At 48.6% G+C, this 13,389-nt stretch overlaps 1 protein-coding gene across 1 annotated transcript in view; it reads left to right on the top strand.

Annotated features, from left to right (window-relative positions):
- The window catches only part of LGR6 (leucine rich repeat containing G protein-coupled receptor 6), a 149,553-nt gene that overhangs the window by 74,316 nt on the left and 61,848 nt on the right, over positions 1 to 13,389 (top strand). The window contains exon 4 of the mRNA XM_009463305.2: positions 596 to 667. Within this exon, the coding sequence (XP_009461580.2) occupies positions 596 to 667 (72 nt within the window). The remainder of the gene's footprint in view (positions 1 to 595; positions 668 to 13,389) is intronic.

Below are 13,389 nucleotides of genomic sequence, written 5' to 3' on the forward strand. Positions count from 1 at the left end.
TTCAGCCCAACAGCTCCAGTCACCTGCTCTCTCTGAAGCCCCTAGGCTGATTTGGGTTTTTTCCACAACAGCTCCAGTTATTGCTGCAAGTTGTGCCGATGCTGCAAAGCCCCTTAGCAAACAGCTATGGAGCGGCTCCTCATCCATTGTGTTTGCAGCTGTCTCACAAGATGAATAAGAAACCTGCCCACAGGCTAGTTTCCATAGACCCTGCAGAGGTAACCACCATTGACACACACTGGGAGAAGGATGTCTTACACAAGTATAAATACGGGACAACTCAGCTGAAAGCACTGGATTTACTCTGGACTAACAGATGCGCGTGTGCAGTGGAGAGGCCCCTTTACAGTCACACCCTCCCAGTGGATCTCCCATTGCAGCACCAAACTCACCCCTGGGACCCTCTGCTGCAGGCTCCTGGGCCAGCCTGGACTGCAGATCACCTGCCTGCAGCCTGCAAGCTTGCTTAAGAGCCCTGAGTGACCAACATTCTGCTTTCCAAGAGTCCAGGATAGCTTCAGAAACAAGCAGCAACGTCCTCCATTTTGTGTCAGGCTATTTTTTTTTAACAAAGTTTTCTTTTTTCTAATTATAGGATGTTGCAGAACAATCAGCTGAGTCGCATCCCTGCAGAGGCACTGAGAGATCTTCCAAACCTCCAATCTCTGTAAGTCATTAAAAATCAATGCTGTGAGCTGCACAGTCCCTTGGGGGCTCCGGGCTTCCCAGCATTTGAGTCATTAATTCCTTTGTCAAGGATGTTCTGTCCCTTCTTCCTTTTCTTTTCCAATTAAAGCAAAGATTACTGTCACTTAGCATAGAAGGGAGGGGAGGGCGGTTTTCATGGAAGGAACACTGTCTTGGTAAAGGATGTTGAAATTACAGCTCCCCATGTGTGCATCGTGATGAAAAGGCCACCAGTGCCAATGCATATTTCAAGGAATACTGGAAAATATCCACCCAGAAGGGGCTCTGTCCTCTCTACTGTGGACCACAGTCAGGTAGGGACCTGACAGAGAGCACAGAGGACACTCTGGTCCCTCAACCTGCGAGTTGCACTGTTTTACCCAGATAGAGGGTAATTACGTCAGGGTAGAAATGCTTTAAAACACTTTTAGTGATTCAGCCATGAGAAGAAGCTGAGGCTGTGATGCTGCTTTTCCTTTAAAGTAACTATATCCACAGCAGGTTTGTGCTACTATGTTCATTAAAAATCACACAGCACTGAAATATTTGCAGTTTTCCTGGGTAGGGACACATGTGCAACTGGATCTTGGTAGTGCCACTGAATTTAGGGCAGGTCTGTTTGGGAATCGCCCAGCTGGCATAAGCAGCACTGCCGAGGCTTGTAAGAGCATTCTGAATTGGGCTGAACCACTGAAAAACTAACCTTAACCCTAATCCTTAACTTCAGTCCTAGTCTTACTCTGTCTTTTTATCATAGAATTGTTTGCTGGAAGCGCTTTCTGGGGGTCTCCAGGCCAGCCTCCTGCTTGGACCACGACTACCACCAATACTAGGCGGAGCAGTTGCAGCTTTGTCTATCCAGGCCTTGGAACCCTCCAAGCATGGAGATTCCTCCCTTGATGGTGACCTGGCCTGGGGCTGTCCCTCCTGGGGAAGAAGCTTTTCCTCAAGTTCAACCTAAAACTCCTGGAGCGCAATTTGTGGTCATTACTCTTTGTCTGATCACTTAGAACCATGCAGAAAAGCTTGGCTCCATCATCTTTAGTTGTGGGTCTCTAGCAGATCTCCTTTTAGCTTCTCCTCTGCTAGGTGAAACCAACCCAGCTCCTTCCACCTCTACTTGCGGGGCAAGTGCTCTCGAACTCTGACTCGGTTGTCAGCTGTCTGGTTCCTCTTCATCCTTCTTACACTGGGCAGCCCAAAACTGGGCACAGTTCTCCATGTGTGGCCCTCCCAGCACCAAGTAGGAGTTTCTGTAAATATGAATTTAAATATTAATTTGCAATGGGGGTGTTGGCTGTGCAGGATATGAATGTTTTTTCTGCCAGGAGAGATTTGAAACATTTGTTGCTGAAAGATCATTGGCACGTGGTTGTGGCTGTTATTAAAATGTGTTGACATCACCACCAGTGCCAGAGTCAAGACCCCCCACTCCGGGGATTAGGAGATTAGATTGTTTTCCAAGTGACTTCCCCTTGAAGGGAAACATGATGTGGAAAGTCACTGCAATGGGGCTGCCCCAGGAACACCCCTTTCCCTCCTCAGCCTGTCTCTCCTATGCCCATGAAAGTGTGTGACAACCAGTGCCACCAGAGCCCATGGCTGGATAGACCCAACCTTTGCTTCTGAAAGTTCTACTGCCTGCAGGCACCACTGCTGCTTGGGCCATCTGGCCTGGGGCACACACCGCTGGTGGATGCCACCTTGGCTAGTGCTGAGAGGTCCATACGCTCCACCCCCTCAGCCAACAGCCCCCACCGAGATACCACATGGCACACAAGAAATGTGAAAAGCTCCAAGAAGCTGCTCATAGCACGTTTAGGCTTCATTTAAGGCTCAGGGTGGGAGGATGGCTTATCTTGAATCAACACAGAGGTACCTGCTCTTAGTGCATTTCAAGGCCACCTTGTCCAGCGTAGCGCCCCCCCCCCCAGGTATCTCCAAAGTTGGGTGAGAAGGGAGAGCTCAGGCCAGCTGGGATCTTATGTTCTTCCTGCAGAAACTGAAGAACAAATTTTAGGAAGAAATAAGCTGCTTCACACAACCTGAGGGAGACTAAGCTTGGCGTAAAATCAGAGGGCTGAGTATCAAGGCATGTCTGCCTGTCATATTAAGACTGGCTTCAAGAGACATAGCAGCAGGGGCAGGAGAGGTTGCTGTAGACAGTTATGCCCCATTTGCCCCCAAAGCAAGTTACCCCAGCCAGCAGGCTCCCACCCAGGGTCCAAGGTGACTGAGCAGGGACCTCCTGCCTTCCAGCAGCCTTGGCCCTTTGGACCAACCTGTCTGGACTGTTATTCCCCTCTCAAAGCTCCCCTTGGCCCCTTACCCCTGGTAGTTCAGCCAGGTCTTCCTTCCCAGCAGTGCACAAGCAGGTGTGCCCGGTCCCTCTGGACTCCATCACTCCTTCTCTCCTCACCATCTGTTTTAGGATATCTGCCCTCATCCTCCTGAGCCAGGGCCACCTCTTCTGAGCCCTCCCCAGATCCACCTCTGAGGTCCAGTTTCCCTTCCCAGCCTCTCATCAGACCCAAATTCCTGTCCCTGACACAAACTGTGCACAGGAGGGACCAAGACAGTGGCCTCCATTCTTGTCTCTTTCTTAAAAAAAGAAAAAACCTGTTAGATCTGAAAAGACCTGGGTTTGGGGCGGGAGGGGGAGCAATGACTTCTGACCTGCAGGACTGCTCCATCCAATGCTCCCTACTACAGCAGCCAGACCCACAGCTTATCTGCCAGCCACCAGGCACAGTGAGAGTAAATAAGTTCAAAGGAAGGCTCCTGCTGGGAAAATAAGCATTTCATGGGATGGAGCTTAAAGTGCCCCTCCAGCTGAGGGAGCCTGGATACATGTTCTCATGGCCACAGACTGCCTAGGGCTTCTGGACCACCCTTACACAGATGAGTATTTAATTAAACAGCCTTTTTAGGAGGCCCAGCTTTGAGAACCAGCAGAGAGTATCAGAAAGTAAGAGATGTGCATTGGGAAAACAGCACAATTCCTTGTGGCAGATCTGCTGTTGGCAACACCTCTCCCCCTGAGCCAGACAGGTATCCTGCTTGCCAGCTCGGGAAGGTGGGACCTGATGCTGTTGGGCTGGATCTTCTTCATCACATTGCACCTGATGAGAGAAACTGGAAAGGGATTAGCTAAGCCACAGGCAGCAAATTAGTGGGAACTGGTACACACAGCAGACTGTGGAGCAAGATGCTGTGGATCTTTCCCCATTAGGATAATAACCCCTGCACATAGTCATCTCTAGCTGCACACTCAGAAGTGATTTCCAGACAGTTCACTCACTGTCAGTTCTTGCTCTGCACTGGCAAGAATGACATGAGCATGGGAAGGCAGAGTGATCTTCCCTAGGGCAACAGCACAGTCAGGAGCAGGACCCAGGTGTCCTGGCTCCACGCCCCACATAAGGAGTTTCCATGCCTCATTTGAGACTCTGCAATGGCACGATCGGCGTGTATAACCACCAGTCACCAGGAGAGAAAGTATTTGCGACAGACTGTGTGAAAGATGAAAAGCTCCAGGAGAGAGGTTTCTGTAACAAAAAGCAAGCAGCAAAGCAGTAGTATCTTCTGTAGGTCTCACATCAGTGAACGCACCTCACCCAGCCTGTTCTTTCTGTGCTTACAGGAATTCAGGATAAAGCCATAAGAGATCTGTCAGGTTCCCTACAGTCATTTTTCCATGCTATGCCCCTAAGGCTGGGTCCAAATTTTCAAACCAGAGGGGCAGTCCCTGGAAGAAAAAGTTTCAGATGCAGACCTCTTCCCTGTCCGAGCCACCTGGTTAAAGGATGGGCAGAAGGTGTCTCTCAGAAAGACCCTGATTGCAGATCACCAACAGGCTGCAGTGAAACCTGCCCTCGGTGTGGAGAGTACAGGAGGTGTATTCTCCACGATAGTTGTTCTCCGCAGATAGTTATTCTCCAAGACAACAGGCGTGAGCCAGCTCTGCCCCATGTTAGCACTGCACCAAGCCCTGTCTGTGTCTCTACCTTGAAAGGGTGGAGGGCACATTCAGAAAAAGATGATGATTTGCACTTTCTCCTCTTTATACAGAAACTGTACAACAGAGAACCCTTGGGCACGGTGAAGGCCCGAGAACCATGTCTGGTAACTAAGCCTAGCATGGCTGTGAGGCATAGCCCTGCTCTGGGTGGATGGGGACATTTCTGAAGACACACAGTGTGTGTTGTGAGATTGTACCACTGCTGCGTCTCACACGGGTGAAAGCATGACCTGCTGGGTCTCCATCCTGTGCTGCTCCCACAAGGGAGAAGCCAGTGCTTGCAGAGTCTTGCAGTTCTCCTTCTAGCTCATGTTTAGAGATGCTCTTCTGTAGCCACCTTTTCTTTCTCTCTCTATTCCAACAGGGAAATGTTTCATAAAGATAAATGAGACCTGATTTGAAAAACAGGAGTGGCACAGTGTGGACAGTCACTATGTCTTAAGGCAGATACAGAGCCAAGATGCTCTGCTTGGTTTTCACTGGGGCTGCCATGACTTCTCCAAATGTAGTCACTAACCTTAGGCCAAGAGCTTCCAGTACAGGTCTGTGTTAAAGAGATTTTTTTTCCTCTTTTTCAAATATCTGAGTCATTTTCCACAAGTTTATGAGACTCTTGTGTATTCGTTGCCAAAAAATTAGCCAGCCTGGAACACCCATAGGTCACCCACAGCATGATTTCCGAGCATTACTGGTCAGGCTATCTGAGACCCAGTGTATTCGTGTTGCCCAGAGACTATTTTTTTCCATTCCGAAGGGGAAATGGCTTTATGGCACATCATGACAGTCCATGAGTTACTGGACTTCCATGGGACTTCGTGGAATATTAACTATCTGCTTTGGAAGTTGGCAACACTTGCTAAGCAGGCAGAACAGCTGAAAAGGGGGGTGAAAATGGGAGCCAACAGGAGTGGCATGGAACAGACAGCTGTACTGGACAGAAAGGGTTTGTGTGCTGGTTATTTTCTTGCTCTTTCAGATATTTGCATTTGATGGCCACGTTCGTCACTCTGGGATTTAGGCAGGATTTTAAGGGAAACTATGTATCTCGTATGGACAAGATGACATAGGAGAGGAAAAATAGACAGACTTCTGCATACAGAAGACTTTTCTCAGGTTTACAACAGAAGCAGCCAAACTAAACGGAAGCTGAGAACAATTGTCCTGAGCATGGCTCTAGCAGCAGGACTTACCAGGCAATTCAAGAGAGGAGGTGGCCAAACAAGGGGGACAGAAGGGGATGCTTCTAGCCACTGTGGGACAGAGAGAGGTTGGTATTTACTGCCTGCGCAGCACCAAGTTAGAGCTGAAATGCAGCAAAAACCTAATGTGTCAGTGGAGTCTCCGAGATAGGAAAGCAAAAAATAATGATTTAATAAACTCCAGTTGTCTCCAAAGGTGGCAGCTGTCTTGCCTTTGAGCATTCAGAGAGGATAGTCACTGAGATAGGACAAATGCACCCAAGCCTTGATAGCACTTGGAATTGAACTGCTGGGTCCCTTTGCTGCACTGCTGAGGTCCAAGCTGCGGTCCCAGCCATGAGGCATGTTCAGATCTGTCCTGAAGTGCCTCTGCTTGCTGGCTGAGAGTGCCGGACAGTGCAGGCAGCCAGACACGTCTCAGGTACTGCAAGATGCATGCTGTGAGGCCATGGTACCAGCTAGGAAGTTTGCAGCAAGTTTGGGAGTCTTTAACGGCAGGAGATCAACTTGTATGTACTTGTTCAAGGAGAGGAAAGTCCAGGCAGAAAGAAACTCCAATAAACATGGTCGCTCAGAGAGCAGAAGGAAAGTTATTCCTCCTTTTTATCGGGGAATAATGCACAGGGAAGTAGGAGTCTCCTGCCCAGAATGATCAGAGAGTCCATGGCACAGTCAGAGCATGAATCCAACTCTCCGGAGTACCTTGTCCCCAGGAAAGCTTGTTCCATGTTGGAGCCCTCTTGCATTGCACATGCCCCCTGCGTGCCTTCCCACACAGCTTTTTTTGTGGCAGCCTGAACAAAGGACTCCACCTCCAGGGAGAGGAAGCAGCAGCTCTCTGTTAACATGGCCTGGGTCCTGCTCTCAGATCCATCTCTAGAAGACCAGAAATAAGGGAGAAGAAACACTGGCCAGGTGTCACAAAGACCATGCTTACACTGCTCTCCCCCTGTGGGCCTCCCCCTGCTCTTCCCTTCTGATTTGGCCAAGGTGAGGACCTGCCTTCATGCAAGGAGCCTTCTCAAAGCTGCCAACCCATGAGCTTCAGGTGCACAGGATTTTCCATGGCAGGTGTAGTGTCACCCACAAAAGACATGTTGTGGTGCAGGAACCAGCAATAGGAGGGCACTAATTTTAACTAGCCTAGATGATGCATACGGGCTCTCAGGGAACCTAAGTTACTGAAACTCCAGTCCGTCACAGGACAGACAGCATGCCAACAAAACTGACTTTAGATTCAGGCAAGTTTAGGTGAGATGGGAGGGTCAGGACATTCCCCTGTGGATGCTCTCCAAAAAGTTGTTCCCATTGCCCTGTGTGATCCCCCCATACATTTTCTAACCAAAGAAGATGCAGTCCTGAGTTTTGGCAAATAATATTTCAAAAACGCTAACAGGGCTTCCTCCTGCAAACTCTAAAACAGGTATTGGGAAGACTGGCAAACCAGGTGGAGGTTTCCAGTCATTCAACATAACTCTGTGCCATGAGCATTCCTAGGTCTAGGACACCCATTCCCCATCACTTCATGTGCTGACCCAAAGCTTGGCTGCTTCAGGTTGGCTTACTGCGTATCAGCGAGTATCACCCGTCAGGGACTTCACGTGGTCTGGGCAACTCCTCCTCCAGAGGAGGGGAGGAGTGAACCCACTACAGGGGTTCAGCACTTCCCGACCAGAAGTGTTCATGATTCACTTTGCCCCATGGGTGCCAGCCAACCTGAGGAGGCAAGTGTCAAATCCACCCAAATACCCCCATCCACATCAGACACACCTGTCCTTACAAACACCCCTCATCGCAGGTTCTCTGAAGCTGCAGCCATGCCCGTGGGGCCAGAACCAGACCTGCCCTGCTCCCTGTCAGCTACAGGATGTGGAGGCATCACTGCCTGGAGCCCAGGCTGTCAGGAAGGAGACCTTGGCAGGGATCACTAGATGAATGCAAAGAGGAATTTGGATTTCAAAATAAGAGAATACAAAGCTCTGGAGACTGAGCCTCCTACCAAGTGTGAGGGAGCTGCTTCCCAGCAGGCTTGCTTTATCTGGGAAGCATGTTGGGAAGCCCAGTGGGGAGGATTAGAGAGAACACGCACACCTCATGGCAATGCTCTGAGCCCTGCAAAGGGGTGCCAAGGCTTTACGTAATGCTCTGATCCAGTTGTGATCCCCTGGCAGAGTATCTGGTTACCAGTGGTTTATAGGTGCAGTAACAACATACCATGTGTATTCTGGAAGAGTCGTGTGTCAGTCTAATTAACGACTTTGTGGTTTGTGAGCACTTACCTAAAGCAGATGGGCACTGTGTCTGTTCCTCTGCCAGGCAAAAGGAGTCCAAGGTATTTCAAAGTGAGCAGGTGCTATAAATTATAATTACCAGGCTTGCAGGGGTAGAGAAAGCAAAGAGAAAAGAAACCTGATGGATTAAGAGATCAAGATAAACTCTTGGTTTTTTTCTTTTTCAAATACTTATGGAAAGTGATGAGAATGCCTGGCTCTTTCTGGAGTTTCTCGTAGATCAGCACTTTGGGAAGGTGCTTAGCGTGTGTCTGGCTTATCTGGGTGGGTATTGCCTACAGGAATTTGGAGGGGGAAGAGGGAATTAGTGCCAGCCAGAAGAGTGTCAGAGCTTTTCCATTATGGGTGGCTACATGGTGGCCTCAGGACAGTCACCACACCTTCTCTCCACCTGGCTTTGAGGCCAGGGGCTCCAGAAGGATAAGATTTCTAAGTGGCCCAGTGCAGCTTTCCCAAAGTTACCACTGTACCAGCCTGTGCTTTCAGCATGGTAATCTGATTTGTAGCCTATGGCCATGAATCCCAGAGCTCTGTGCATTTCCTTGGGGTTTCCTCCTCCAGACTGGGGAGATACTGCACTAATAGCTAATTACTGGGATTTCGAAAGACTTTGGGCCTCCCTAGTAGCAGCAGGTTTTCTGACCCAGTAAGACACAGCAGCATAGGCACAAAGCTTCCAGAGTCACATTTCTCCCTGCTGGATGAAGTTATCCACTCATTTATCTCCTGCCCCATGGCAGCTCATTTCTCCTGCCACAAAGACTTGTGGCTGCACGTGACTTCATGTAGACCCCAGACCCCAAGAGCACAGACATAGCTGGCATGGAGATGACATGTAATGTCATCTAACCCCCCGGTGGGACACCAGCAGTGTGGGAGTCGCCAGCTGAGCTCATTTCCATGTGTCTGAGCAGCACCCTTTAGTCAAGAGAGAGAAGTAGATGCACTGGGGAAGAAAACGATCTCCTGGAAGCAGGCACCTGCCTTTGGAGAGGGATCACTCAAAGTGGTGCCTGGTTCTCTCCATTCACAGCAGGAGAGGAGCACACAGCTCAAAAGGAGACACCTGAGTATAGCTGAGATGACTCCTACCTGTCATACCCACCTGTGTATCAAACTTGATGTCCTCATTAAGTCCTTGGTACCTGGAGCATGACATTTGAATCAGGGAGTTTACCACAGCTCTAGCTCATCCCCTGTCCTGCATGTGCAGGGATTTGTCCAGAAATATCTAAACACTTGGTAACCCTGCTCCAGAGGAGAGAGAGCATGTAAATCATAGTCTATCAATACTAAAATCTGGGAAAAGAGGAAACTAGAAGTCTGGTGTCTCGGCTAAAGGTCTGCAAATCCCATTCAGTCCAATAAAGTAATTTTCAGATATTTCTGCCTGGTCCAAGTGATCAGCAACAGTCAGGGCCTTGGACCAGCCTTGATGGTGGGATTTCCCCACAGATGTTGCTGCCCCAGCAGCCTCCAGCACACTGAACCCATACCCCACTTCACCCTTGCATTTGCAAGGACAGAAACCAACTGTGGCACATGAGACTAGAAGAATGGTTCCCGGCCACTTTTCGACAAACCTCCCCATTGCATTCACCTTTTCCTCTGCCATCAATCGCTCCTGTCTCTCAGTCATGCCCCACTCCCTGCCCTGCGTTGTTCCCTTTCCCCAGTAGCCACAGCAGCACTTCCCCTCATGAGGAGTGATCCTGCACCATGAGGTCGGGTTCTTCTTGCCTCCTTTCCACAATGTACTTTGAGTTTTCTCTTGTGTCCCAGGCAAGATGCACCATAATGCTAGGAAACACTGGCTTCAGTCCTTGTGGGCAGTTCGTTAGCACTGTATCCCAAAAGGAGTGACTCTCCTGCTGTTGGGCTTGATGGCATGTTTGTTAAAGCAAAGGGGCCCAGGAAAAAAAAACTGTGACTGTGTCTCCGTCTGTCTTCTGTCTCTTGGCGACTCCTCCTGTGTGCAGCATGTCAGGGAAGCAACTGTAGATAAGCAAGAGACCTTCCCTCCATGTCAGCATGTGTCAGTCACCTAGAGCAAACCATTTCCTGCTACCTGGTGGCTAATGCACCCAGTACACAGTTAGCCATCACCACTGCAACCATACACAGGTGGTGGGCAACAGCGCAATAGGTCCCGGTCCCTGGGATGCTGTCCTTGCTCTCATCTTGGTTCTCCTTTCTCCCTCACAGTCTTTGTTCACTGCATCCCTCTGGAATATTTGCAGGGTTCACTTGCCACTCTGCCACAAATCTGTTGTTCCCAGCTGAGGTCAGCCACAGGCTCCCTGAGGAGGACTCCAGTCCCATCAACACTGGTCCTGCTAACATCACCTTCCCATTTCAGGTGCTTATATGACAGCAGTCATGTCCTCTTTTCATCTGTCCTGCAGAAGGATTTGATACCTTCATAAGCTGATGGGATGCAACCTGGAGGACAAACTGTGTCATATACATTCTTCTTAAAAACATTGCATGCATTTTCATGTTTTCTATAAATATCATTTCCCATTATATTCTGATTTCACTCCAGCTTTACTTGACTCATAATCTCTTAGCGCTAAATAAGCCTGACACGTACACTCCCTGCATACAGGTTAATTTTACCTCTAACTAAAATAATCCAGTTCCTCCAACCCATTGGTTCACTTCTCTGATATCTTTAGCAGGAAACTTGTGGAGTCTTATGGAAATGCAATAAAGACTACTTCATCCCTTGTCCCTCAAGGCAGATCATTATTCTTATACATATGGCCAGAGATTAAAATGCAAAGAATGACTTATAGCAATTTGAGGACATGTGGACTTTGATGTAGACAAAGGAGGAAAGCTCTTCCCACCTGATCAGATTCTCACAAGCATATAAATTCTTATGACAGAAGGAAGAAAAAAATTACTTTGGAAGCAGCATGGCCTGAAGAGCTCAGTCAATTCATTCCTCGTTTCACTTCTTTGATCTATTTGAGATTTGACAGTTTGCTGTTAACAGCAATATTCTTCTCTATAAATCACATGTGATGCAGTAAGGTTTAAGAAAGGTGTTGTTTCCATTGGGTGTTTAGAGGATAAAAGCTGTGGAAAAAACAGAAATCTATAAAGTCAGCATAACATAGCAGTGACTTACTATCTGTTGGCATAGAAGTTGTCTTGTGGCAAGACCACCACAGTCCTGTAACATGATTTATTGGCTACGGGGTCTTTCTGGAGCACAATAAAAGAGAGGTCAGGGAAGAGCAGCGAGGTAGTTCTTAACGGTGAATCTGAAGATAAACCGAAACAAATCAACTGCAAGTACTTTCTTGGTGACTGCTGCTGCTGAGAGCACAGAACCTTGAATTTCACCTGTTATAGGCCGCTTTGAAGCAGAAACCATGCCTGTGGCAGGAAAGAGAACCCAGAACAAGTGTTACAGTGCAGGCAGCATGCTAAAGAAGTTCCTTCCACTCCAGAAGACACTTGCTGCCCAAAACCTTCCTGCTCCATCTCTGAAATCCCCTCTTTTCCCTGAGGCACCTCTTCTCAGCAGGCAGCTCTGGAGAGGAGCACAGCTAAGTCAGTGGAGTTTTGTTCCCATTCTTGTTTTCAGAAGTCTGGTCTCCATTTTGGCATTTTAAGTGTTTAATGGTATTTCTACAAAGAAACAAGTCTAGGAGGGGCCAAGAGCAGATGTCTACTACATCCAGGTGAACACTACAGTCGGGCATGCCACACATCTGGACGTACTGCAGGTAACTTTCATGCAGTGCTGTAGCCATGGTGTGGTGAGTCCTTGCTGAAGTTTGGCTGCTGTTAGTATCCCCCGCTGACTGTATGGAAGCAGGAGCTTCTCTGGCTCCATGTGCCATGATCCTTCCTCCCAGGTGTAGTGTGCACAATCTGAGATTCACCTGAAAATGGCAAGGTGGCCCCTGTAGCTTGTGTAGTTGAGCCAGTGCACAGATAGTGAGGAAATGCTACAGTTGTGTTTTCTTTCTTTGGCTTCAGGTGGGCTGATGTCCCTGGAAGCGACTGGGGCTCTCCTCCTCTATGGGCACATCTCGTAATTTCGTTCAGGAATGATAAGCCAAATTCAGAGGAGTTACTGCTTTTTGGCATAGACTTTGAGCAGACAAGATTTTTCTGGTTCTGTCTACCACAGGCTGTCATCCAACCTGTTGCTTGCTCACTCTTTTCTCCACTTCACCCAGTGCGTGATCAGCCCGAGCTGTCACTGCAGATCTGTGCTTGTCACCAGGACTGGCAGCAATAGCTTGGCAATATCAGACCAGGTTTGAGGAGAAAAAGTTGCATTAAAATACAAATCTAGTTCAAGATTCAGATTTCGGAGTTGTTCCTCTGCTTACACTGACCTGATCCAAATCCCTGGTCTGGGTTCAAGAGTATCCCAGACTGGGAAACAAAGTGTGTGGCTGGACCTTATTTCTTATTCCAGCAGCTTCCTCTGCCATTCAGCTTGTCTCCCCATATTGTTTAAAGAGTGTTCCCTAGTATCTTTGAGGAGCACTAGCATTTTTACAGCAGGGATAAGCAATAATACATTTTCAACAGCCATTGGCAAACCCACTTGGCAGAAAATGCATCATCCTCTTTTATAGGGGCAAAAACTGTGTTCTTGGTAGGACCCAACAAGCAGTTTCACCACCTCCCCTTTGCAGCCCTCAAAGAACAGCAGCGGGATCAGCCACGCTGGCATTTGGCATTACAACAGAGCAGCCCGGGCGAGGTTTGTAGTTGGGAAGTCGAGTGGCTGGGACCGGGAGGCTGGTATCTTCGTGCCTCTGCTATGACTGGAGTGCTAGATCCTTCCCTCATGGTGGGGGATCCTAAGATACCACCAGGAAGGTAATCAAATTCTTCTGAGTCATCCTCCATGGCCATGCTACACAACCTTCCTTCCCTTCAGGTGAGCTTCTGCTGTGCCCACGTCTCCCTCGGGCAGACCAGGTGGATTTGTCTCCTCTGACCATAGCCGTCTAGATATTACTCATCTCAGCTAGTCAGCAGTAGAAAATGATCAGCATCTCCAGAGGGTGAATCATCCCTGTTATCTCAGAGCCCTGTCTGGGGCGATGAATCACTCTCTAGAGGACTCTGGTTTTCTCTTCTGGCTATGGAAAGACCCTATAATTGGTTTCAAGTTCTGTGTGAATAAAGTTGGGTGAGATGTGTTTTTCCTATC

Source organism: Nipponia nippon, unplaced genomic scaffold (genome assembly GCF_047370975.1).
Source record: "Nipponia nippon isolate SJK-2023a ecotype South Korea unplaced genomic scaffold, ASM4737097v1 scaffold_25, whole genome shotgun sequence".
NCBI classification, from domain to species: domain Eukaryota; kingdom Metazoa; phylum Chordata; class Aves; order Pelecaniformes; family Threskiornithidae; genus Nipponia; species Nipponia nippon.